General features: G+C 46.7%; 2 protein-coding genes across 3 annotated transcripts in view; one reads left to right on the top strand and one right to left on the bottom strand.

Annotated features, from left to right (window-relative positions):
* The window catches only part of NUP210L (nucleoporin 210 like), a 107,256-nt gene extending 86,424 nt beyond the window's left edge, over positions 1-20,832 (top strand). The window contains exons 28-40 of one of the 2 annotated variants that reach the window (XM_040998939.1): positions 518-676; positions 1,601-1,692; positions 2,417-2,591; positions 4,846-5,021; positions 5,817-6,034; positions 7,511-7,647; positions 11,826-11,952; positions 13,466-13,615; positions 15,635-15,885; positions 16,274-16,472; positions 19,618-19,722; positions 20,577-20,651; positions 20,735-20,832. In XM_040998939.1, coding sequence (XP_040854873.1) covers positions 518-676; positions 1,601-1,692; positions 2,417-2,591; positions 4,846-5,021; positions 5,817-6,034; positions 7,511-7,647; positions 11,826-11,952; positions 13,466-13,615; positions 15,635-15,885; positions 16,274-16,472; positions 19,618-19,722; positions 20,577-20,651; positions 20,735-20,832 — 1,962 coding nt within the window. The remainder of the gene's footprint in view (positions 1-517; positions 677-1,600; positions 1,693-2,416; positions 2,592-4,845; positions 5,022-5,816; positions 6,035-7,510; positions 7,648-11,825; positions 11,953-13,465; positions 13,616-15,634; positions 15,886-16,273; positions 16,473-19,617; positions 19,723-20,576; positions 20,652-20,734) is intronic. The other variant, XM_040998940.1, reaches the window with a different exon arrangement.
* Positions 20,833-21,225: 393 nt separating this feature from the next.
* On the bottom strand, positions 21,226-22,353 carry RPS27 (ribosomal protein S27). The gene is made up of 4 exons (XM_040998547.1): positions 22,297-22,353; positions 21,921-22,029; positions 21,549-21,659; positions 21,226-21,311 (listed from the first exon to the last, which is right to left on the bottom strand). Exons 1-4 carry the CDS (start codon positions 22,300-22,302, stop codon positions 21,283-21,285), a joined length of 255 nt encoding a protein of 84 aa, XP_040854481.1. The 5' UTR covers positions 22,303-22,353; the 3' UTR covers positions 21,226-21,282.
* Positions 22,354-25,591: the final 3,238 nt, after the last annotated feature.

Genomic DNA, 25,591 nt, shown 5'->3' with positions numbered 1-25,591 from the left:
TCTGCATCCATGTGGAGGCCTGGAAGAGGCTTCTGGCTCCTGGTTTCGGATCAGCACAGCTCCAGCCATTGCAGACGCTTGGCGAATGAATCATCGGATGGAAGATCTTCCTCTCTGTCTCTTCTTCTCTCTGTATATCTGTCTGTCCAATAAAAATAAATATTTTTTGAAAAAAGAGAAAGAGCCTGAGCTGGATAACTGGCTCCATCCCTGACTGTATCTTCCTATTTTTGGGAACCTGGAAGGCAGCAGTGACAAGTCAAGTCAAGGGTTCTTCCTGAGACCTGGATGTAGTGTCTGGCTCCTAGCTCAGCCTCTGGCCCGGGCCTGGGGGTGGACAAGTGGATAGAAACACTCTGTTTCAAATGAAAGAGGATGTGGAAGAAAAAGTAAATGAAACAAATTGTTGTACTGTAGCTCTAAAAAGTTATTTCCAACATGTATTTTCCTTGTTACGACAAAGGGAGGGCACAGTGTTTACCTGTAATGTTTCTCCATCAACCCCTTGGCTGTCTAGGTTTTTCTACAGCTCCAAGTAGAGAATAATTTTGCCATGGTTGTCCACACAAAAGCAGCTGGTCGGACCAGTATCAAAGTTACTGTCCACTGCATGAACAGTTCTTCTGGGCAGTTTGAGGGGAATTTTTTGGAACTGTCTGATGAAGTGCAGATCCTGGTAAGCTCCTAAAACCTCAGTCTTGATTTTGTGCATTGAGAAGAAAGTTAATCTTCTCCTACTATCTTATGAACAGCTTAGACCAGACAGAGAGAAACTTCTGGAGGGATTCTGGGAACAGGTTTGTAGTTCGTGTTCTGTGCCATCGGTGATAACTGTCTCAGTGTAGCATTGACATTAGAATCCATGGCATGTGTCAGTCCCCACATGACTAACACAAGGTGTGAGCCCATAATACCCAGGCAGGAATTAACTGCTGATTTTATGAAACAGCCCATTTAGATATGTTCACATGTGGGATGAAATAGAACCCCAACTTCTGGGAAAGTGTAAGAGCATGGACAGTTTCTGCAGATGTCCTCAAGTAAAAAACTAAATGACTCAATTGCTTTTAGAATTCAAAAGAAAAGTCACTATGAGTAGGGCACAAGTGTGTTTCTGTTTCTGAATTTGGAATTGATTCTTACCCCCTCTCTATTTTGACTTTGGTTCTCTGATTTAGTGTGAACTAGACGGGGAGGAAGACCTGGATACTGTCCTTTATAATTTGACATTATACATTCTCTGTTCCCAAATATCTTCCCAGTATCAGAGCTAAAATTATAAATCTCAAAGCTATTATAACTGATACCTGAGTGATATAGAAGATGTGGTAAATAAAAACTGTGTCCATTCCCAGTCTCACAGACAGAAGCAGGGCTCATATTAGGTTATATGTTCTAGAATATCTCAAAGGAAATGCGTGGCTCATTCCAGAAAGTAGCACTGTGTAAGATTTTAGACTAAGCAGAAGTTAGTCTGACTGTTCATTTGTGCTGACCATGGGCTAGCGTGAATCCCTCCGTTTAGACTGAAGTTCCTCATGAGTAAAGCTCACACTTTGTCTTTTGTGATAGAGAGGAAAACATCGTTTTCTCATTACAGGTGTTCGAAAAACTCCAACTTTTCTATCCAGAGTGCCAACCTGAGCAGATTCTGATGCCTATGAATTCTCAGCTTAAACTCTACACCAACAGGTGAGAAGAAAGCAGAGGGAAAGACAAGGTTACAAGTGTCTTCAGCAGAACCTTGACCATAGAAAGAACTGCATTTGCCTGCTAGACAAGTTTCCTATTCCCTGACTACCTTGTTTTTAGTTGAGGTGAAATTGATGTTATACAAAACTAACACTTTTAAAGTATAAAATTCAGTGGTGTTTGCTCTCCAGTTTCTAAACACTGTCATCAGCACCAAAGGCCACCATTCCCATGGAGCCCTCGCCCATCTGCTCCCTTCCTCCCACTGCCTGGCAGCCAGTCATCTGCCTTCTGTCACTGTAAGCAGAATCATACAATATATGACTTTTTGTTGGTTTCCTTTAGTTAGTAAAATGTTTTTGAAGTTTATCCACATTGTAGTTTGTGTTCTGACTTCATTCTCCTTTGACACTGAGTAATATTCCATTATACAGGTAGACAACATCTTGGTTACGCCATCACCTGCTGACGGCCATTGGGGTTATTTTTCCCTTTGACTATTATGATTAGTGCTGCTATGGACACCAACATCAATATCTGTTTTCAAATGCCTTGTCTAAATTTTTTAGTGGTGATTTGTCACAGCATTTGATTTTTAATGAGATAAGCATGATCCAAAAACAGACTTTTGCCAGAAGCACATAATGTGGAGAATGGCCTGCAGCCATGAACAGTGATAGGAGGGGCCCCAAAAGATGCCACTTGCTCCCATTTTTTTCCCTAGGGAAGGAGCTGCCTTTGTGAGTTGTCGCGTTCTCAGATGTTTCCCTAATTCGTCAGTCATTGAGGAGGATGGCGAAGGACTCCTGAAGGCTGGGTCTATTGCAGGGACGGCCGTGTTGGAAGTCACCTCTATAGAACCTTTTGGAGTAAATCAAACAACCATAACCGGGATTCAGGTGAGTTCAGAGGTTACCTCAAAAAAAAAAAAAAAAAAATAGAGTGCAACAGCCTGCGCATGGGGATGCCATTGTGAGAGAGAACCTGGGATGAAGTCCCACCTGTACTTCCAATCCAGCCGCCTGCTAACTGCCACCCTAGGAGACAGCAAATAATGTCCCACAAGGGAGACCCAAATGGAGTTCCTGGCTCTGGGCTTTGGCCTGGCCCAGCCTTGCTTATCACCATCATTTTGAGGAGTGAAGCACAAATGAGCTATTGTTTGAATTTTAAAGTTTAGGGCCTGGCACGGCGCTGAGATCCCATACAGGTGCCGGTTCTAATCCCGGCAGCTCTACTTCCCATCCAGCTCCCTGCTTGTGGCCTGGGAAAGCAGTTGAGGATGGCTCAAAGCATTGGGACCCTGCACCCATGTGGGAGACCTGAAAGAAGCTCCTGGCTCCTGGCTTCAGATTGGCACAGCACCAGCCGTTGTGGTCACTTGCGGAGTGAATCGTCGAACAGAAGATCTTCCTCTCTGTCTCTCCTCCTCTCTGTATATCTGACTTTGCAATAAAAAATAAATAAAAATAGATTTTTAAAAGAAAAGAATTTTAATGTTTAGAATTAGAATGGAGGGCCCGGCGCAGTGGTGCAGTGGTTAAGGTCCTCGCCTCGCCTGGGATCCCATATGGGCGCCGGTTCTAATCCCAGAAGCCCCGCTTCCCTTCCAGCTCCCTGCCTGTGGCCCGGGAAAGCAGTCGAGGACGGCCCAAAGCTTTGGGACCCTGCACCCGCGTGGGAGACCCAGAAGAGGCTCCTGGCTTCGGATCGACATAGCATCGGCCATTGCGCTCACTTGGGGAGTGAATCATGGGACGGAAGATCTTCCTCTCTGTCTCTCCTCTCTGTATATCCGCCTTTCCAATAAAAAAATAATAAAAATAAATCTTTAAAAAAAAAAGAATTAGAATGGCGATCAGAAATAACTTAGTATAGTAGACACCAAAAAGTTAGGCAAGTTCTGCTCTATTCAAGCTACTATGACAGTTCTTTCTCTTTCAACTGCCACACATCCTGTGAGTAGACCTATTAACCTCACTACTACAAAAATCAGAATCGAGGGCCCAGTGCGGTAGCCTAGCACCTAAAGTCCTTGCCTTGAATGCGCTGGATCCCATATGGATGCTGGTTCTAATCCCAGCAGCCCTGCTTCACATCTAGCTCCCTGCCTGCAGCCTGGAAAAGCAGTAGATGACGGCGCAAAGCTTTGGGATTCTGCACCTATGTGGGAGACCTAGAAGAGGCTCTGGGCTCCTGGCTTTGGATCAGCACAGCTCCAACCAGCTCAGCCACTGAAGGAATGAATCATCAGACGGATGATCTTCCTTTTCGTCTCTCCTTCTCTCTGTACATCTGACTTACAATAAAAATAAATAAATCTTTTTTTAAAAAAATCAGAATTGGGTCATGCAAGTAACCTAATGGCTCAAGTCCTTGCCTTGCACACTCCAGAATCCCAAATGGGCACCAGTACGTATCTCAGCTGCTCCACTTCCCATCCAGCTCCCTGCAAAAAAAAAAAAAGAATTGAAATCCCAGACTAGTTATGAGGTTATGAAATGATGAAGTTAGGATTCACAGCTATACTTTTCTTACTGTTTCCAATTTATTTTCTTTTTTTTTTTTTTAAGATGGAAAGTCAGATATACAGAGAGGAGAGACAGTGGAAGATCGTCCATCCACTGGTTCACTCCCCAAGTAGCTGCAATGGCCAGAGCTGAGCTGATCAAAGCCAGGAGCCAGGATATTCTTCTGGGTCCCTCACTGAGTGCAGGGTCCTAAGGCTTTGGGCTGTTTTCAACTGCTTTTCTAGGCCACAAGCAGGGAGCTGGATGGGAAGTGGAGCTGCCGGGATTAGAACTGGCGTCCATATGGGATTCTGGTACGTGCAAGATGAGGACTTTAGCCACTTGGCTATTGGGCCAGGCCCACTATGCTATTTTTGATAACAATTATTTATCAGTAAATATGCAGTACTTTGCTCAATTTACCTATTCTCAGTCCTTTCCTCAAAACCTTCAACTTCTCTTCACATTCCCATAATTGCATAATTACAATACTTAAAATAACCATTTCCTATGCTTTCATGTTTCTTGGCACTCAGAAACTCAAATTAGGTCATCTCAAATCTGTTTTTATCACTGATTGTAAAGCACAGAATACAGCAGCAGCTCTCCTGAGGTGCAGCCTTCTCTGGTTTGTCTCCCACAGGTTGCACCTGTGACCTACCTGCGTGTGAGCAGTCAACCCAAACTGTACACAGCCCACGGGAGGACTCTGACAGCCTTCCCACTGGGCATGTCTCTCACCTTCGTCGTTCAGTTTTATAACAGCATCGGAGAGAAATTCCACACACACAACACTCAGCTTTATCTGGCTCTGAACAGGTATGGAAGTCAAAGGCATGGTATTGGTACTGGGGGAGTGATCCCTAACAGCCTCACCAAGTGCTTCCGACATTCTGAACATGGAATCTGATCTTTAATCAGGTAAAAGAGTTGTAGTAGTTGTCAAAACCACTTAAGCAGTACCCTTAGAACATGCTCCACATTAGGGATCCTGGGATGACATCAGGTGGCCGTTCCGCATCCCCGGGTACTGATGCGGTTAGGCTGCTGGGAGCTGCCCTCTCCCCTTCTCTCCCCACTTTCCCCAGATTCAGGAAGAAAAAGGGAAAACTGCAGATAGTAGTCTCATCCACTTTCCCCCAATCCTTGACCTGCTCATCCTAATTTGTGGTCCACTTGGGCATACATCCTTTCTTTCTCAACTATGCAAATATCATAAAAAATAAGATAAATAAAATTTTAAAAACGAAGTTCAGGATATTTGGAGTCTGTCAAGTCCTAACTCAGACGAGCCATATAACGCTAACTGGAATATTATTATCCAAAAGCTAATGGCACTGTTATTATTAGAAGAAAAAATAAATTTAAAAAATGCTTACCAGTGGAAACCCACTGTCACTGTTCTCATGAGAACTGAAAAGGAAGCCAGGGGACACTGCCACAGGGTGGTGATGGGATGGTCTTTGTTTGGCATGTGGCCACTTACTCTCTTTACAGAACTCCATCTGAATGTCTGAGATGCTTGAATAGGAAATGTTGCAGTAAGGTCTACTTCCAGAACTGTGGTTATCCACTGTCTGTTCAGACATGTCTGTCTCTCTCATCTGTTTCCAGAGATGACTTGTTGCTTATTGGACCAGGAAACAAGAACTACACCTACGTGGCCCAGGCCGTGAACAGAGGAGTGACACTGATTGGGCTTTGGGACCGGAGACATCCAGGCATGGCAGATTACATTCCTGTTGCTGTAGAACACGCCATTGAGCCAGACACCCAGCTTACCTTTGTCGGAGATGTCATTTGCTTTAGTACTCACCTGGTCAACCAACATGGTCTGTATATATTTCCTTTCTCAACCTCACAACTGATAATTAATTCTGGGGATTTCAAAGTAATGAATTTCTTAGAGGATTTTTTTTTCCCAAAAGTTTATAAAATCTGAAGAAGAAAATTCTTTAAAATATTTCACTGTTTGTCATGTTTATTGATAGCTCTTGGTTTGATGCACATTTCTTTCAATAGCTGGGCAAATGGAAGTAAGTCAATAATGCTTAACAAGCACATATTGAAAACATAGCCCTAAAATGAAGGTAGATATAAAAAACTCCTACCTGATAATATGTAGATGGTACAGGATACTGTGTCTTTTCCTGCCTTCTCAGTTAAGGACATTTGCTAAGTTGAAGGACAATAAAAAAAAGAAAGGAAGGACAAGGCAAGTCTCCAATTCTAATGAGGCACACTGCAAAACCTAACTGAAAGTAAGATTTGAACTTGTGCTGGGCTAAATTCTATTCCTGATCACCCAAGCCCTTATGTCCTAAAAGATTCTATTCTGTTATATAAAATCATAGGAAGCCAGTCCTTGAGTAGGAAACGTGTGAGCTCTTTAAACTTACACACAGCACATCATCCACAAGGGATGTGCACAGCCTAGGGATAGATATGTCCAAATTCTCCATTCCGACAACAGTGAGGGGGCGGTGCTTTGTAACCCTGTCTGGGAACTATGAATTCTTATATTCCAGCAAAGTGATGTAATGTTGGCCCCAATTTTAACACTTAACTACATGTTTTGGACTTGATTGAGCTTGGGTCAAATCCTTCAGTCCCATAACAAGTGATTCACTTGTAAACACTGCTGATGTGCATTCCAAGACCAGCAAGCTAAACTTGCTCTGAAGTTAACACTACCATCCCGTCCATGTCAAGCAGTGGCATTTTGTTTGTTTTTGTTTGTTTTGTTTGTTTTGTTTTTTTAACTCTTAGCTAGGTTTGCCTAGATTGTCCCTTTACCTTCCATTCTGGAATTTTGAGGGACATCCCAAATTCCATACCACTTTAGATGTGAAAGTAAAAGGGCTACAAACCAGAATCAGTAATCCTATAGATTGGAATGTGTCTGCCCACTTCAGACTTAAGCCAAAAGAAATGAATCCTCTCTCCTGCCAGTTGTGGCTTTCTTACAGTCTTTGCTGGCATCAATTGGTAGCTCCAAACAGCTGCATCCACAGTATACGCTACACAAAGTTTTATCAGAGAGGTAGCACCATATGTCAAAAAGAATTTTTCTAAGAACGGCCATGTTTTCCAGCTCAGTAGCTCTTAAGATCATTAGGTCTTGTTTTATTTTTGCAAGAGTGATATATGAAGGGGAAACTGACATCCTCAAAGTTGGGTGTTTCTGCTGGCAAGAGCTGCCTACATGCTTCCCTGGGCTCCCAAAGAGGAATTTGGCTGAGCTGGGTGACTCATATCACGTGACTCAAGGAGCTTGTAGCCACGTGCCTTCTCCTGTATTTTCCTAGGTGAACCCGGAATATGGATGATTTCTGCTGGAAACGTTCTACAGACAGACATTGCCACTGGAGTAGGAGTGGCCAGAAGTCCAGGAACTGCAACAATTTTCCATGATATCCCAGGAGTAGTGAAAACATACAGAGAGGTAAAGCTCACCTCGCCAGGGCTGAAGAGTCAAAAGCGACCATTCCCGTATCTGGGGACAAACACACAGAACATAAATCCTAGGGCTGGATCTTAGGGCCCAGCAGTGCTAGCCACCACTTGTGACACCTGTGTCCCATACTGGAGTGCCTGGGATAGAGTCCTGCCTCTGCCTCTGTTCTAATTTCTTAATATACCTAGAAAAATGCATCCTGCCACCTGGGAGTCAAGATGGAATTCCTCCTGGTCCTAGCTGCTCACTTTGGGGGAGTGAGCCAATAAATGGGAGGGATGTGGTGGGGCTGGGGAGAAACTCTACGTATCAAATCTAAAAACAAAAACCAAAAAGTAAAGAAACTATAACCTAGGAAAGGAAATATATAACATGTAAACTTGGGATTTGCGGGGGAAGGGAAAAGGGGTATTTATTCATTGATTTGAAAGTAGAGGGGGAGAAAACAAGAGATCTTCCATCTGTGCATTCAAGTCCCTTTTGCGGCTCCCAATCCCACCTTCCTACTGTACAAGCCCCAGAAGGCAGCAGTAACAAATAGTCGAGTCCCACCTACATGATAAACCTAAACTGAGTCCCAGGCTCCCAGGCTCCCAGCTCTGGCTGTTGCAGGCATTTGGAGAGTAAAGCAACAAGTCACTCTCTTTTCATTTGTGTCTTTCTGACTCTCCCCTTCTTTCTGTCAGAGAGGAAGGAAGGAAAGAAGGAAGGAAAGAAAAATAGAAGGAGGGAGGGAAGGAAGCAAAAAGGGAAGGAGGACGAGAGAGAAAGGAAGGTCACGCCTGCACGGCAGGTGCCAGCTCAGGGACAGGGGTCTGGCAGGGCGCGGATCACCTGGCCTGGGTCCTTAGGCCCACCTCTAAGAACTGGTCCTCCTCATTAGAAAAGACAGAGTAATAGACAGCTGGCCCATATCCACATGGATACGGCAATCCATTGAGGACTGCACAGGGTATCTGTATCTTGCCAGAAGAAGGAGGGCAGAATAAACTGGACAACTATCCCAGTCAAACGATGACAGCAGTATCTGGGCAAATGGAGACGCTAAGGTTGACTGTATTAGCCCATGACATTGAAGGGGTAACTCATGTTTGGAACAGTGAGATCAACATTTCAGAACTATCTAAACCACCTGGGGCTCTGCACATTAGCCTAGTGGCTAAAGTCCTCACCTTGAACACACCAGGATCCCATATGGACACCAGTTCTAATCCTGGCTGCTCCACTTTCCATCCAGCTCCCTGCCTGTGGCCAGGAAAAGCAGTTGAGGACGGCCCAAAGCCTTAGGACTCTATACCCACATGGGATACCAGAAGAATCTCCTGGCTCCTGGCTTCAGATCAGCTCAACTCCAGCCATTATGGCCACTTGGGGAGTGGACCAGCAGAAAGAAAAACTTTCTCTCTGTATCTCCTTGTCTCTGTATATATGCCTTTCCAATAAAAATCAATAAATCTTAAAAATTATTTCTTTTGGGCCCAGCGCGGTGGTGCAGTGGTTAAGGTCCTCGCCTTGCATGCCAGGGATCCCATATGGGCACCGGTTCTAATCCCGGCAGCCCCGCTTCCCATCCAGCTCCCTGCCTGTGGCCTGGGAAAGCAGTCAAGGACAGCCCAAAGCTTTGGGACCCTGCACCCGTGTGGGAGACCCGGAAGAGGCTCCTGGCTTCAGATTGGCATAGCATCGGCCGTTGCGCTCACTTGGGGAGTGAATCATCGGACGGAAGATCTTCCTCGCTGTCTCTCTTCTCTGTATATCTGCCTTTCCAATAAACAAAATAATAAAAATAAATCTTTAAAAAAATTATTTCTTTTTTATTACAAAGTCAGATACACAGAGAGGAGAGACAGAGAGGAAGATCTTCTGTCCGATGATTCACTCCCCAAGCGACCACAACAGCCAGTGCTGCGCCGATCCGAAGCCAGGAGCCAGGAGCTTCTTTCAGGTCTCTCACATGGGTGCAGGGTTCCAAGGCTTTGGGCCGTCCTTGTCTGCTTTCCCAGGCCACAAGCAGGGAGCTGAATGGGAAGTGGGGCTGCTGGGATTAGAACGGGTGCCCATATGGGATCCCAGAGCGTTCAAGGTGAGGAATTTAGCTGCTAGGCCACCGCACCCCGCTTGGCAAATGAATCATAGGATGGAAGATCTTCCTCTCTGTTTCTCCTCCTCTCTGTATATCTGACTTTCCAATAAAATAAAATAAATCTGAAAAAAAAAAAAAAGACTTGGGAGGTCTTTGGCCTGGTGTTAAGATGCCTACATTTGGGCCCAGCATGGTAACCTAGTGGCCAAAGCCTTGCCTTGCATGCACCAGGATGTGTGCCAGTTTGTGTTTCGGCTGCTCCACTTCCCTTCTGGCTCCTTGACCTGGGAAAGCAGTTTAGGATGGCCCAGGGCCTTGGGACCCTGCACCCAAATGGGAGGCCCAGGGAGGCTCCTGGCTCCTGGCTTCACTTCAGGTCAATGAATCAGCAGGTGGGGGATCTTTCTCTTTGTCTCCCCTCTATGTAAATCTGACTTTCCAGTAAAGATAAATAAATCTTAAGAAAGAAAAAAGAAAGGAAAAAATGGTCCAGGACCTTAGACTTAAAAAAAAATGCCCGGGCCTGGCGCGGTGGCGCAAGTGGTTAAAGGTCCTCGCCTTGCACGCCTGGGATCCCATATGGGCGCCGGTTCTAATCCCAGCAGCCCCGCTTCCCTTCCAGCTCCCTGCCTGTGGCCTGGGAAAGCAGTCGAGGACGGCCCAGAGCTTTGGGACCCTGCACCCGCGTGGGAGACCCGGAAGAGGCTCCTGGCTTCGGATCGGCATAGCATCGGCCTTTGCGCTCACTTGGGGAGTGAATCATTGGACGGAAGATCTTCCTCTCTGTCTCTCCTCTCTGTATATCTGCCTTTCCAATAAAAAAATAATAAAAATAAATCTTTAAAAAAAAATGCCCACATTTGGGGAAGTTGTGATGGTGCAGCATCCTATGTCTGAGCATAGGATGGTTCAAATCCCAGCTGCTCCACTTCCAATTCCACTTCCTGATAGTACAGCTAGAAAAGCAGCCAAAGTGCTTAGGCCGCTGCCACCCACCTGGGGGATCCAGAAGTTTCAGGCTCCCAGCTTCAACCTGACCCAGCTATAGCTGTTGAGGGTATTTGAAGAGTGAACCAATGGATAATGGAAAATCTCTCTTTCTCTCTCATTCTGCCTTTCAAAAAAATGCATAATCTTAAAAAGAAAAAGAGGACCCAGCACAGTAGCCTAGTGGCTAAAGTCCTCACTCTGCATGTCTGGGATCGTATATGGGCACTCATTCCTATCTCAGCTGCTCCCGTTCCCATCCAGCTCCCTGTTCATAGCCTGGGAAAGCAGTTGAGGACGGTCCAAAGCCTTGGGACCCGGCACCTGCATGGGAGACCCAGAAGAAGCTCCTGGCTCCTGGCTTCGAATTAGCTTAGCCCTGGCCGTTGCAGCCACTTGGGGAGTGAACCAATGGATGGAAGATCTCTCTCTCTGTCTCCTTCACTATGTAAATCTGACTCCCCAATAAAAGTAAGTAAGTCGAAAGGAAAGGAAAAGAAAAAAGAAGAAAAGATGTTCATGGTGCAAATTAAAGTACTGTGGGATCAATTCTCGCTTTGGTTCCTGTATTCCGTTCCCTGCTGCTGGGGACCTTGGAAGCAGCAGCTGATAGCTGAAGTGGCTGGGTCCCTGCCATCATACAAGATTACCAGTCCCTGGCTTCTGCCTGGTCTAGTTCTGGCTTCTGCTGGCATTTGAGAAGTAAACCAGCAAATAGGAGGGGCTGTTTGAATCTCAAAAAGAAGGGAAAAAATGGAAAACACCTGCGGTATAAGACAGACTTAGAAATTACTGGGAAAAAGCAAAGCACTCAGAAGCTTCAGAAGAGGTTAAGATTGTGCAAAGGAAAGGCAAAAGAAGGTCGTAATCATTTTTAAATGAATATTAACAGGAATTTATACAAAAGGAACACTTTTCCTTCTTGAAAGAATGCTATTGTCAAAAGTAAATAGATTGTAAGTTCTCAGATATGTGACCACTAAGACAGCATACTTAGAAGCAGATGTTTCCATGCAAACTAGCTATAAGGGGGAGAGGTGGAAGGAACCAGCTCTCTGCCCACTGCGGTACACATGGGCCTTTCGTTCACTGACAGGTGGTAGTCAACGCATCATCAAGGTTAACGCTCAGTTACGACCTCAAGACTTACCTCACCAACACCCCCAATTCCACTGCATTCAAGCTGTTCATCACCACGGGCAGAAACGGCATCAATCTAAAAGGTAAGGAGTTGACAGTTCTCGGTGACGAACCCCATTTTCCCCCATTCCTTTTGCTGGTTTAGATTAGTAATTCAAGTTTCCTTTTATTTCCAAATCCGACTCTTTAAAAAAAAAAAAAAAAAAAAAAAAACTGGACTCTATCTTAACAGATTTATCACAGAAATCTGAGCCCACAGAAATTGACTTAACTAAGGTTATGCAATAGGCTCAACTGAGTCACTACAAATACACATTTTTTAAATTCCATTTGTTTTGAAATTTTGTTTTTTTTATTTTTTAGCCAAGAGAACAACGAAACCAGGCAGACAAATCTGTAACATCAAAATAGATTAACTCTATTTGGTCCTTCAATTTTTAAGTAATCAAAATACCTTTTTTACATGAATTACAAATACAGTGTAAGCATATATATATATATTTCATCAAATTTTTCAGGTGGCTACAGAGAAAAAAATACCAAAATTTTCTTCATACTGTAGTCATACTATTGTCCAGCATTTGGGATTCTATAAACATACTCTACCCTTGGATCTTTCTAAAAGCACATATTTTTGCTGAGAAATTTTATGCATCAATCCCTTGGGTACTGCTGGTAGACTACCAGATCTAGATCAACAATGACTGAAAACAAGATTCAGCAAACTGAACCACTGAGAAATAGTGCAGGGCAAGATGTGGGAACAGGGTACAGTTCCTGTGCAGCCTATCTAGAATGGCACCCAGTGAGCCGGCCCAACCATGTGTCAGAGCCCCTGTTAAAACAGGCACCAACACTGGGATGAAATTCTGGAGACCTTTGGCTTGAACTATACACTGGCTGTACGAACAAGATCTTCCTAGACTTAAAAGCAACTCATACCTGTATTGCTTTATTCTTCATAGTATTTCAACTTCCCTGTAATCTTACTCTCACTGGTGAATCACAAAATTATTTGGAAAAAAGACATCACCTGTGGCTGGTGGCATGGCAGAGCAGCTTGGGGTGTCCCTTGGGACACTGGCATTCCACATGGACATAGGCCTAATTCCCAGTTGCTACACTTCAATCCTGCTCCCTGCTAATGTGCCTGGGAAAGCATCAGCAGATGACTCAAGAGCTTGGGCTCCTGTACCCACACTGGAGACCTGGAAGAAGCTCTGGACTCTGGCCTGACCCCAGGCTTGGCCACTGCAGCCATCTGGGGAGTGAACCAGATGATGGGATTTGTAGCTACCTCTCCCCTTCTCTGTTGAGCTTTACAAATAAATCTCAAATGCACACACATGCACACATGAACGCATGCACACATATCCTATTTATCGATAATGAAGTCCCACTGTAGACTTTCAAAAATTGGCAAAGGCAATGGTTTCACTTTTTTTTTTTCCCTCATTGACTGCTGCTGAGCTGAGCAAAGCAGCCAGAAATAACCACCTTTGTTTGCTGTGATATCAAATTGCTTCCCCATAATGGTTTCTTCTTTTACACATGCTTGTCAATGACAAAGCTGTTTGTCTCCTTTCTGCCTCTTAGGAGCCTGTACACCCCATCAGGCCTTGGCCATTACAAAGGTCCTTCTCCCAGAGACCCTCCTGGTGTGCCACGTACAATTTAGTAACACTTTGCTAGACATTCCAGCAAGCAAGGTCTTCCATGTTCACTCATATTTCAGCATGGAGAAAGGTAGGTTCCACCAGCTGAATCTGGATTCTCTCTGCCTTCCTCGTCAGAACTGTTTCTTATTGGACTGTGGCTCTGCTTGCCTTTTCATCTGATACAAGTGTGAAACTCTGGAATCTTTCCCAATCAACATTTCTTTTCAAGACATTCAACAGACTGCTAATACATACCTCCTAATATGCTTAGTGTCTTTCTATATTTTTGTCAGTCCCATTTTGTCTAAGAGGGTCTGGGGTGTGTATAATTCATTTTTTTAAAAAATCCTGGTATGTAGGAGTGATTGCATGTTTCTGAACTGAAGGATTATTCCAGAATAATACTAAGAAGTACAAACAAGAAATAGGCTGACACTGAGATAATTTCCTGTAAATTCAGTTAAATTAACTTACAGAAAATTATCTCAAAAGAGGAAGATTGAGATCCAGTACAAGGCAGACCTAGGGTGTGGCTACACAGTGGGAGAGCCAGGCAGCACGACCGGGGTAGGCAGTGAAGAAGCAGCAAAGGCAGACTCGCTCTAAGAACGGCTGAACGCCACATGGGCTACCAGGACAGGCGCCAGAGTTACAAGGAGAGAGTAGAGACCTTAACTTTGTTAATGTACAGAGGTGAGCATGAAGACATAAACATGGCATGCTAGAGCGGCAGAAACAAAAATGACGTGTGTAGCATGACCAGCAGCATGCCAGATGCCAAGAGAACAGTGTATTCCAGGGAACACAGAGCCCTGGAGTTTCTGATTTCTGTTGTTTTCACAAAAATTAGTCCAAAGGAGCAAGCATTGGGCACAGCAGTTCACATGTAACCTGGGACCCATACATCCCATGCTGGAGTGTGTGGCTTGAGTCCCAGCTCCTCTGCTTCTGATCCATGTTCCTGTTTCATGCCCTGGGAGGCAGCAGATGGCTGCCATTCACATGGGAGACCCAGTTGGAGTTCCTGGTTCTGGGCTTCAGCCTGGTCCAGCCCTGGCTTTTGCAGGCATTTGGGGAGTGAACTAGGGGACGTTAATATGTATCTTTGGGCCCAGTGCGATAGCGTAGAGGTTAATGTCCTCACCTTGAACGCACCGGGATCCCGGCGGAGCTCCTGGCTCCTGGCTTCAGATTGGCTCAGCACCAGCTGTTGTGGTCGCTTAGGGAGTGAACCATCGAACAGAAGATCTTTCTCTCTGTATATCTGCCTTCCCAATAAAAAAATAATCTTTAAAAAAATATATATGTACCTTTAAAATGTAGTCAAAATTCTAAAATCTCTTTCAGAAAAGATAGTTTTTAGGTATCCAGTGAGTGTATCCTGTAAGAACGGGAAGGCTGGTGAAGCGGCTAAGGCAGTGCTGCAGCTACACCGATGTACATCTGACAACAGATGTCAGACAATCCAAAGGATGAGTTGGACTTAAAGACAGGACAGATGTGGCACAGCAAGTTACGCCACTACTTGAGATGCCAGCAGCCCAGGAGTGCTTGGGATTCAGTCCCACCTCCACTTCCCATCCAGCTTGCTGTCAGTGTGTCAATGTGCTTCAGCCTAGGAAGCTCAAGTCCTTGGTCTTTGCAACACATGTAGGAGACCCCAGAAGAATTCCTGGCTCTTGTCCTGGATCCTGCCTGGCCCAGCCCCAGCTAGTGTTTTTGGAGTGAACCAACATAACAAGATCTGTCATTCTGCCTTCCAAATAAAAAAATAAACAAACCTGTAAGGACATCAGGTAGTGTGGAGGTGTTTAACCCTCAAAACCCTTTCCCAATGTGGACTTTGTTCTATTAGCCTCACTCCTGAATTGCCATCATGTGCAATATTGTTTATTCTCAAGCAACTAAGTTCCACTGTGGGTTTGCTTTTGTTTGTATTCTCCCCACAAGGGTCTACAGTGTGCTGACACTTAATACTCAACACCGAGTTCCTATTTCCTCTGGCTGAATTTATCTGTCACCCTTTCCCTCCCTACGCATAAGATTCAGTCAGTTTAGTGGAACCCCTGAACCTTCCTGCCCAGCATTTCCCTTTTTCTCTCCCCAGGGGTGTATGTGTGCCTCATCAAAGCTCGGCCACAGTCCCAGGAGCTGCTCCAGGCCCTCAGTGGGGCAGACACCTCGGTCTACGGGTGGGCCACACTGCTCAGCCAACGCAGCAGGAACGGAATGCAAAGAATCCTCATTCCTTTAATCCCAGCCTTTTACATCAACCAGTCTGAACTGGTTCTCAGCCACTACCAAAACCTCGGGGAGATAAGAGTCGTGGGAGTGGACCGAGTTCTGGAGAAGCTTGAGGTATGTGAAGGAATGAACCAAAACAGAACAGATTGGGAATTTGAAAGTAGGGATTTTCCATTCTTATCCAAAGGAAAATCAGTTCCTAATATAAATCACCAGAACATATTCTTAAATCAGGTAGAAAGCCTTTCCCTTTTCCCATGCCAGCTGGGCTTCCAGAGCCTAACCCCCATGCTGACTGTAACAGCCTTTACAACTCGTTTATACTTTTCCTGAAGTCACCTTATTCACACAGCTCATTTTCTTCCCTGGTTCTCTTTTAATACATTAAAAAGAGGTTAAAAACTTGCTGGCTAGCTAAAAATCTATACCTTGAAAATTCCTATACTGTCTGAAAATGGAACAGATTCTTCTCTCAAACCAGTGTTCTTGCTTTTTCCCCAAGGTCTCCCCCAGCAGCCCAGCTCTAGCGGTCTCTGGCCACTCTCCCCTCATGCCTGGCCTGGCCATCTACTCTGTAAGAGTAGTCAACTTCAGCTCCTTCCAGCAGATGGCGTCACCCGTTTTCATCAACCTTTCCTGTGTGCTCACCAGTCAGAGTGAGGCTGTGCTGGTGAGAGTGGTGGCTGAGAAGCCTGGCGCAGGTGAGCAGCCAAAGGGGGAAAGAAGAGAGAATGCAATCATTGTGTTCCGGGGAAACATTTAGCCACCCGACTGAGATGACGCACACTAGCTCATGTAGTGTAACCTCCAAACCTACCCGAAGCATAACCTGCAAGTAGCTTTCATAACTAGATGTTATACTTAACACTAAACATTATACATCAGTTTAACACTACCTTTTGTCACCTTTGTAAACAGTTTATCTGATTTTTTTTTAAAAGATTTATTTTTATTATTTTTTCATTGGAAAGACGGATATACAGAGAGGAGAGACAGAGAGGAAGATCTTCCGTCCCATGATTCACTCCCCAAGTGAGCGCAACGGCCGATGCTATGCCGATCCGAAGCCACGCGGGTGCAGGGTCCCAAAGCCTTTGGGCCGTCCTCGACTGCTTTCCCGGGCCACAGGCAGGGAGCTGGAAGGGAAGCGGGGCTGCCGGGATTAGGACCGGCGCCCATATGGGATCCCGGGCGTGCAAGGTGAGGACCTTAACCACTTGCGCCACCGCGCTGGGCCCAGTTTATCTGATTTTTAAACTTCCTGATAACCATAATCTTTAAGTTTTAGCAACTCTTCCCAGTAGTCCGTGGACAAATGTTGAAAACTCTGGAATGAGTTAATTTCTGAAAACTGATTCCAAGCATTATCTACATTAGAAATCATTTTCTAGAAAAAAAAATTTAAAGATTTATATATTTTGATACAATGGCTTGGTGGCTAAATCCGTGCACAGGCTGGGATCCACTATAGGCGTCAGTTCGTGTCCCAGCTGCTCCACTTTGCATCCATCTTCCCTGCTTGTGGCCTGGGAAGACATCAGAGAATGGCCCAAAGCCTTGGGACCTTCACCACGTGGGAGACCCAGAAGTTCCTGGCTCCTGGTCAGCTCAGCTCTTGTAGAGGCCACGTCAGATCGACTTGGCTCCGGCCACTGCAGCCACGTGCAGTGAACCAGTGTATGAAAGATCTCTTCTTTCTGTAAATCTTTCCAATAAAAATCCGTAAAATTTAAGATTTACTTATTTTTATTGGAAAGTCAGATACATGCAGAGAGGAGAGACAGAGAGAAAAATCTTCTGTACAACCAATCATTCCTGAAGCAATAGCAACAGCCAGAGCTAGGAGCCTCTCCCGGGTCTCCCACATGGGTGCAGGGTCCCAAGACTTGGGGCCGTTCTCAACTGCTTTCCCGGGCCACAAGCAGGGAGCTGGATGTGAAATGGAGCTGCCAGGATTAGAACCAGTGCCCATATGGGATCCCAGTGCCTGTAAGGCAAAAGGCAAGCACTTTCTTTTTAAGGCAAGGATATTTTTTTTTAAAGCAAGGACTTTTTAGCCACTAGGCCACGGCGCCAGGTCCCAAAATTCATAAATCTTAAAAAAGAAAAAATGAATTTATGGATTTTTATTAGAAATAGATTTACAGAGAGAGACAAAGATCTACCATATGTTGGTTCACTCCCCAATGGCTGCAATTACTAGAGCTGAGCTGATCTAAAGCCATGAGCCAGGAGCCTCTTCCAAGTTTTCTACAAGGGTGCAAGATCCCCAAAGCTTCAGGCCATCCTCCACTGCTTTCCCATGCCATTAGCAATGGAGGGTAAGTGGAACAGCCTGGACACGAACCAGTGGGTGCCCACATGGGATCCAGGAGTTTGAAGGGGGAGGATTAGCTAACTTAGAATTGCTCTGGGCCCCTAATTTAGAAATCTGCATTTGGACATGATAGGAACATATTACAGAAATTTGACCAAAAATGGAAAGTCTAGGCCCGGTGCAATAGCCTAGTGACTAAAATCCTCGCCTTGAGCATGCCAGGATCCCATATGGGAGCCGGTTCTAATCCCGGCAGCCCCGCTTCCCTTCCAGCTCCCTGCCTGTGGCCCGGGAAAGCAGTCAAGGACGGCCCAAAGCTTTGGGACCCTGCACCTGCGCGGGAGACCTGGAAGATCTGGGTTCCTGGCTTCAGATTGGCTAAGCTCTGGCCATTGTGGTCACTTGGGGAGTGAATTAACAGATCAAAGATCTGTCTCTCTTCCTCTCTGTATATCTTTCTTGCCAATAAAAACAAATTTTAAAAACACTTTTAAAAAAGGCAGATTGGGGAAGACAGGAATTATATCACAATGTACAAGTACAGACAAGAATGTTAGAAATAAACACGCCATGCAAAGTTTTATTTGCACTCTGCCCAACAAAGGTCTGAATGGGGAAGCTGAGGGATCAGTCACTCCTTCAAGCATCCTCACATTCCTCAGTGAAGCCGGCTGTAAACAGTGTGAAGACGTCAATTAAAAGCCAAGTTAGCACCAGTTAAGAGTTCACAAGTATGTTAAGTGAAATAAACCAGAAATAAGACCAATACTATCTACTCGTTTGTGCAGACTCAATCTAGAGGGATTAGAATCACAAATTCTAGAATTTAAAATGACCCAATGTTTCAAAAGCACAAGTTCTATCAGTAAATAAATGAGAGGCCCCCAAAAAGTGCTAACCTGCGGTTCAGGACCCCCTGGGTTTAGACCACTGCTCAAGCCCAACACAGTAGCCTAGTGGCTAAAGTCCTCGCCTTGCACTCACCAGGATCACATATGGGCACATTTTTGTGTCCCAGATATTCTACTTCCCTTCCAGCTCCCTGCCTGTGGCCTGGGAAAACAGTACAAGCTGCCCCAAGAAGCCTCGGGATCCTACACCTGCGAGGGAGACCCAAAGCAACGCCTGGCTCCTGGCTTTGGATTGGCTCAACTGGGGCCACTGCAGCTACTTGGGGAGTGAACCAGCATAAAAATAGAGAATTACTAACTCAGCACGCATTGTCACAGGTCTGCAAAATGAAAGGGATCAAAGCACAGAAAAGCCAGAAAGCATTGTTAAGGTGGTGCAGGACTTAAGGCTCGGGAAGCCTAACAGGTTCAGGGACTGGGAGAAATTTTACTACTCAGGAGACAGGGAGGAGCCAGAAAGACAGGGAGGAGCCAAGGACAGTTGACACTGGTCTCTGTTCTCAAATTCTCATTGTCAAACCAATTCTCTAAGAGGGAAGAGTTCCCAGTGCATGTGCTGCTGTGATCACAAGTCCTGGCGTGCTGAGTGTCTCGTTTCCTTCCTTCCGGCCAACACAGGACAATGCGAAGACGCTGGTGTCATCAAGAGGCTCCTGGGCTCTTACCAGATCCTTTTCTTTACCCTCTTTGCGATGTTGGCATCAACAGCTTTCGTCTTTCTAGGTAAGAAGCCCTCAGCACCATGGACTTTGACTAGGAAACCACCTTCATTTTACTGCAGGCTGTGATTACACCTAATTAGCAACAGTAGCTGAAACCACCTGACCTGGGCAACTCCAGGTCCTCAACCCACTGGGTGTGTCATCACAGTGAGATACTTCAGAAATGGTGTTCACTGCCAAACCTAACATCTAGTTTTGTCCACATTTATACTTAGGGATGATGTACACAACACTACTATTACCAACACCTGCAGTTTTCCTCAGTCTTAGTGAAAAACTAGGAGGGAGGCTAAACTGAGATAAATGGAAACTTCCTGTAATAGTATACTACTAAACTGCAGCCCAGCATTTGACAGCTGCTGCCTACATTAGCACACCTGGGGTCCATACTTGACCTGGGGATGTCACAGGCCAGTCCACATCAGGTACTAGGGGAAATGACCAGCTGATGGGAGCGTCCCTTGGTACCCACAGATTGGTTCAAGGACCTCTACACAGCAGTAAAACCCAAATACTCAAATCCCTTCCCAATAATGCAGCAGTGCTTACACATAACCCACACCAGTCTCACTGGTACCATGCAGACTTTGTAACCCAATGAAAGCACACTATGTTGCTCAGGGAATTAAAGCCTGTATACACATTCAAGATGGGTGCTCCTCATGCCCACACAACACAGTCCCAATTTGCAGCTGACTGAATCCAGAGCTCCAACCCAGGGGCCAGCTCAGTTCACCTCATGGTGTTCCTTTTTATACAAACACTTAAGTCTCACTGTAGTGCTGATGTAGCTTTGCAAAGCCTTCCAGTGGCCATCAGCCAGGCCTCTGGGTGACCCCTGCTTTAACTTTCCAGCATACAACGCCTTCCTCAACAAGCTGCAGGCGGTCCCAGTGGTTTACGTACCCACTCTCGGAACACCCCAGCCAGGTAAGGAGCTACCACCATCCTCATCTCTGCACGGGTCAGAAACATTTACTCAGCCCTGCATCCTCTTTCTTGCTTACTTCCAGGTTCTTACCTTTCTACATGCTCCCCTCCCTTCATGAACCAACAACCCCCGCTGGCCCAGAGGCGGCTACAACACTGGCTGTGGAGCAGGAGGCACTAACCCGGGCTGGGCCCAGCCCCCTTCACCCTAGGGAGCAGAGCTCTAGCCCTTGCCTGCCAGGTGCCTAGAGCAAGCTCCCCAGTGAAGCGAGGCCCCTATGTTGTTTAAGGTCCCCAGTCCCCGTGTTTTTTTAAATTAAAACTGTGTTGCTGAGTTGTGTTGGAAGTGCTGTCAGTTCTCAATACTAAGAAAACAAACATCAACATAGTATCCCTTTGATATACTATGATGCACTCAGTGAACTTAGGTGACCAAAACATGTCCCAGGTGGACTGTGCTATAATAACTCCATCACTTACTTGCCCCCAGAGACTAGCATTCCACTTATCTGGCTGTCCCTGCACACTCAAGGCAGGACCTTCCTAAGCAGTTAAACAAGACCACACAGCGGGATGTATCCAAAATGTGTTTATTGGGAAGGTCTCCCATTCATCTTGATTCAGGGTGCCCTTAGTGCTGCTTCCTTCGGAAGGAACATCCTGCAAGCAGAGACCATTCACAGAGTCAGGGATGCAGCCCACCACCTCCTCCCCCCAGAAACCCACCCCACCTGCCACTCAAGCTCTCATTACCCTGAGCCCACTCCTACCACTGTGGAGACCAACACCTGGTTCCTGACTAACTGCTTGTAGGAAAATCGTAAACAGAATTCCACCCCTCTCCCGACATGCCACCCGGCCCCGCTTGTCCGCAGGCTGACCCATGAAGCCACTCACCTTCTGTAAGCCTCGCTTTGCCTCCCGTGGGCTGGCAGAGGACAGTGGAGCAGCCGACACACAAAACGACCGTCTGTGCGTGGCTAAAAACCGTGGTGATTTTGTAGCATCCTAGAGAGGAGAAACGTCAAGAAATATGCCTTTTTTTTTCCTTCCTCCTCTCCGGATTACCACTGTACATGCCAACCCAAACCCGCGTTTCCAACACAAACAACGTCTCTACGGGGGATTCTGACAGACCGTTCTACATTCTAAGTCCCTTCAGTCCACTTTGACAAAGGGTAAGACCTGACACCTGCTGGGCTGCGTCAGGGGCGACGTCCCACCCCACAACACAGACATGCACGCACACACACACACTCACCCACTCACCTGGGCACTTGACGTCCATGAAGTAGGAATTGGGGCTCTGCACCAGGCGTTTCTTCTTGTGTTTCCTCTTCTCCTCCTCTGGAGAGGGATGCAGGAGATCCTTGGCGAGCTAAGGGGAACGAGGGCAAGGACTCAGACACAGCCCCCCGTCCCCGGCCGCAGGACGCGCCCCCCGCCGCCCCCCGCGCTGCGCCAGCCGGGCCGCCATCTTCTCGCTCCGCGCTCCCGAGCAGGCGGGCGGCCGGGGTCGGGGTCGGGGCCGCGGGGCCCGGGCGCACCAAAGTCCTGAGCGGTGCGGGGAGCGAGCGAGGGCGGAGGGCGGCGCGGAGGGCGAGCCTGCAGCCCCAAGCGCCCAAACCCGCACCCAGGAACTCACAGGCATGTTCGCGTGGGGAGCTCGTCACCGCCGGAAAGGAGCGAAAGCGGAAATCCTGCTCCTTATATACGGCGGCCCTCGGGAAGTGACGCGCTCGCCCTTTTGCCGCCATGTTGGGAAGGTCCTGCTCTCTGCACGTTTGCAAGGGAGGCTGGGAGAGCACGCCATGTTTGGAGGGTCTGGAGAGAGCGTCACTACCTAGAGACGACGCGTGGTTAAATGAAGCTTGAAATCGTTGAACGCTCAAGGGGAGAACACGCTTTTGGACCATAGTCGAGGATGGATGTTGGGTGCAACACCGATGGAGGGCCAGCGTGTGGCGCAGCGGATTAAGCCTCTGCTGGAAGCATCTGCATCCCATATGAGTCTCGGCTCAAGTCCTGGCTACTCCACTTCCAATCCAGCTCGCTGCTGACACGCCTGGGAAGAGCAATGGAGGACTGCCCAGGTAGCTTGGGATGAAGCGCCTGTCACCATTTGGGGACTGGACCTGCGATGGAAGATCTCTTTGAGTCTCTTCCTATGTCTGTAACTCAAACTTCCAAATAAATTCATTTATGCGGAGAAAAAAAAAACACGCCGCTTGCGAAGCCTGCATCACAGGTTGGGGTTCCTGTCAGGCAATGTGATTTCATCGCCCATGCCAGCTTCCTGCAAACCTGCACCCTCGGTGGTCCCCTGCACCCTGGGAACGTGAAGAAGCAGGTCCTGGCTCCTAGCTTCCCAGCTCCAGCCACAGCCACTGGGGTCATTAGGGGAGTAAACCAGGAGACGAAAGATCTCTCTCTGCCTCTGCTCTCCATAACTCTGCCTTTCTATTGAAAATTTAAATTTTTTTTTAAGATTTATTCACTTTTTATTGGAAAGTCAAATATACAGAGGAGGAGAGACAGGAAGATCTTCAATCTGCTGATTCACTCCCCAAGTGGCAGCAATAGCTGGAACTGATTCAGCAGACAGGAATCTTTCTGTATCTCCTCGCCTCTGTAATTCTTCCTCTACAAAAAATAAGTAAATAAATTTTTTTTAAAAAACATTGTTTTTAAAGATTTATTTTTATTATTATTTTTTTATTGGAAAGACGGATATACAGAGAAGAGAGACAGAGAGGAAGATCCTCCGTCCAATGATTCACTCCCCAAGTAAGCGCAACGGGCCGATGCTATGCCAATCCGAAGCCAGGAGCCTCTTCCGGGTCTCCCACGCGGGTGCAGGGTCCCAAAGCTTTGGGCCATCCTCGACTGCTTTCCCAGGCCACAGGCAGGGAGCTGGAAGGGAAGCGGGGCTGCCGGGATTAGAACCGATGCCCATATGGGATCCTGGGCGCACATTCAAGGCGAGGACTTAAACCACTACACTAACGTGCTGGGCACAATAAATCTTTTTTTTTTTTTTTTAATTATTTGTTGGGGCCCGAAAAGATAGCCTAGTGGCTAAATCACTTTGCATGCCCAGAGTCCCATGTGGGTGACAGCTCATGTCCCAGTTGCTCCAATTACCATCCAGCTCCCTGCTTGTGGCCTGGGAAAGTAGTCAACGATGGCCCAAAGCTTTGGAACTGGCACCTACGTGGGAGACCCGGATGAGGCTTCTGGTTCCCGGCTTCGGATCAGCTCAGCTCTGGCTGTTGCAGCCACTTGGGGAGTGAATCAATGGATGGAAGATCATTCTCTCAATATCCCTCCTCTCTGTAAATCTGACTTTCCAATAAAAATAAATAAATTGTTTTTTAAATGTACTTATTTTTATTGACTTGTTTAAAGAAGGATTTATTGGGCCAGGCACGATAGTGTAACAGCTGCAGTCCTCGCATTAAATATGCCTGGATCCTATATGGATGTAGGTTCAAATCTCAGTGGTTCCACTTCTTATCCATCTCCATGCTTGTGGCCTGGGAAAGCAGTTGAGGACAGCCCAAATCATTGGGACCCTGCACCTACATAGGAGACTTAGAAGAGGCTCCAGGTTGCTGACTTCGGATTGGCTCAGCTCCAGCCGTTGCAGTCACTTGGGGAGTGAACCATCAGACAGAAGATGTTCCTCTCAGTCTCTCCTCCTCTCTGTATATCTACCTTTTCAATAAAAACATGTAAATCTTTAAAAATGTTTTAAAAAGGATTTATTTACTTATTTATTGGAAAGACAGAATTATAGAGAGAAGGAGAGACAGAAAAATTCCTGTGTGCTGAATCATTCTCCAAGTGGCTGCAATAATCAGAGCTGAACTGATCTGAAGCCAGGAGCCAGGAGCTTCTTCCAGGTCTCCCATGTGGGTGCAGCATCCCAAGGTTTTGGACCACCCTCCACTGCTTTCCCAGGCCACAAGCAGGGAGCTGGATGGGAAGTAGAGCAGCTAGGACATGAACTGCTGCCCATAATGATGTTGGCACTGCCTATGGAAGCTTAACTAACTGTTCATTAAGAGTTCAGAAGTGGGCCCTACTGCTAACATCTTGTGGCAGGAGGAGTTTGGGCAGGGTTCGGCCATGGGGTTGGGGCAAAAGCAGCTCCCTGCAGAGTGGCGGCTGAGGTGGGTGCCCCAGCCAGGCCACACCCAATTGCTGTGGACTCCAGCCACAGTCTGTGCCAAAAGGCAGTGACCGAGTCCTAAGCTTTGCACGAGGCTGTGCATGCTGGCCGCCCGGCGGCGAGCTCTGGGGTTTTTATGATATGTAATTGCTGCCTAGGGACACCCAGGAATAAGGCCAGTTTTAGTGTAGGTGAGAGATGAATTCTGGGTGATTCCCAGCAACAGGGTCACAGAACTTTCTGGCAAGCTTGGGGACTGATACCTGGTGGTTTGGAGGCAAGAGTCGATAAGATCTGTTTGGGCCACATTGATTCACCAGCCTAAATGGGAATCCTGAGATGGGCTGTTAGCATAGAGCATCACTGACTGCCATACACCAGTCCACACCACAGCTATGGATGGGGCATGTCTCGCAGGGCTAGGTAACAGTACCTGACTAGGTGATGGAACAGTGGATGGGTCACACTTGGCAGGATCAAATCCCGCTGGTTAGCTTGCAAGCTGGGGTGGTGATGGGCTGAGCTAGTGTGACCATGGCACCTGCCATCGATTACGGGCAGGTCAAGGCAGCAGCACCCAAAAGTGCATCCTAAAATGGGATGTGGGGTGGGCCGAGCTGCAACTGGAAGGGGGTGGACTTGGCAGGGCCAAGCATACCTCAACTCACAAGGAAGAACAGAAATCAGGATGGAGCACAGGTCATGCTGAGCTAGGCTCTTACACCGACTGGTCTGCATAAGGCAGGGATACTATGCCACAGCATCG

Source organism: Ochotona curzoniae, unplaced genomic scaffold (genome assembly GCF_017591425.1).
Source record: "Ochotona curzoniae isolate NIBS_2020 unplaced genomic scaffold, NIBS_Ocur_1.0 scaffold_1037, whole genome shotgun sequence".
Classification (NCBI taxonomy): Eukaryota; Metazoa; Chordata; class Mammalia; order Lagomorpha; family Ochotonidae; genus Ochotona; species Ochotona curzoniae.
This window is presented reverse-complemented; position numbering and strand designations above follow the sequence as displayed.

Bases quoted from the DNA above. Each gene is read 5' to 3' on its own strand.
- RPS27 (XM_040998547.1), bottom strand. The intron at 21,660-21,920 runs GTGAGTGGGTGA...TCTCCTCTCTAG, and splicing joins CATGGACGTCAAGTGCCCAG to GATGCTACAAAATCACCACG. The intron at 21,312-21,548 runs GTGAGTGGCTTC...CTCTGCTTGCAG, and splicing joins CAAAGCGAGGCTTACAGAAG to GATGTTCCTTCCGAAGGAAG.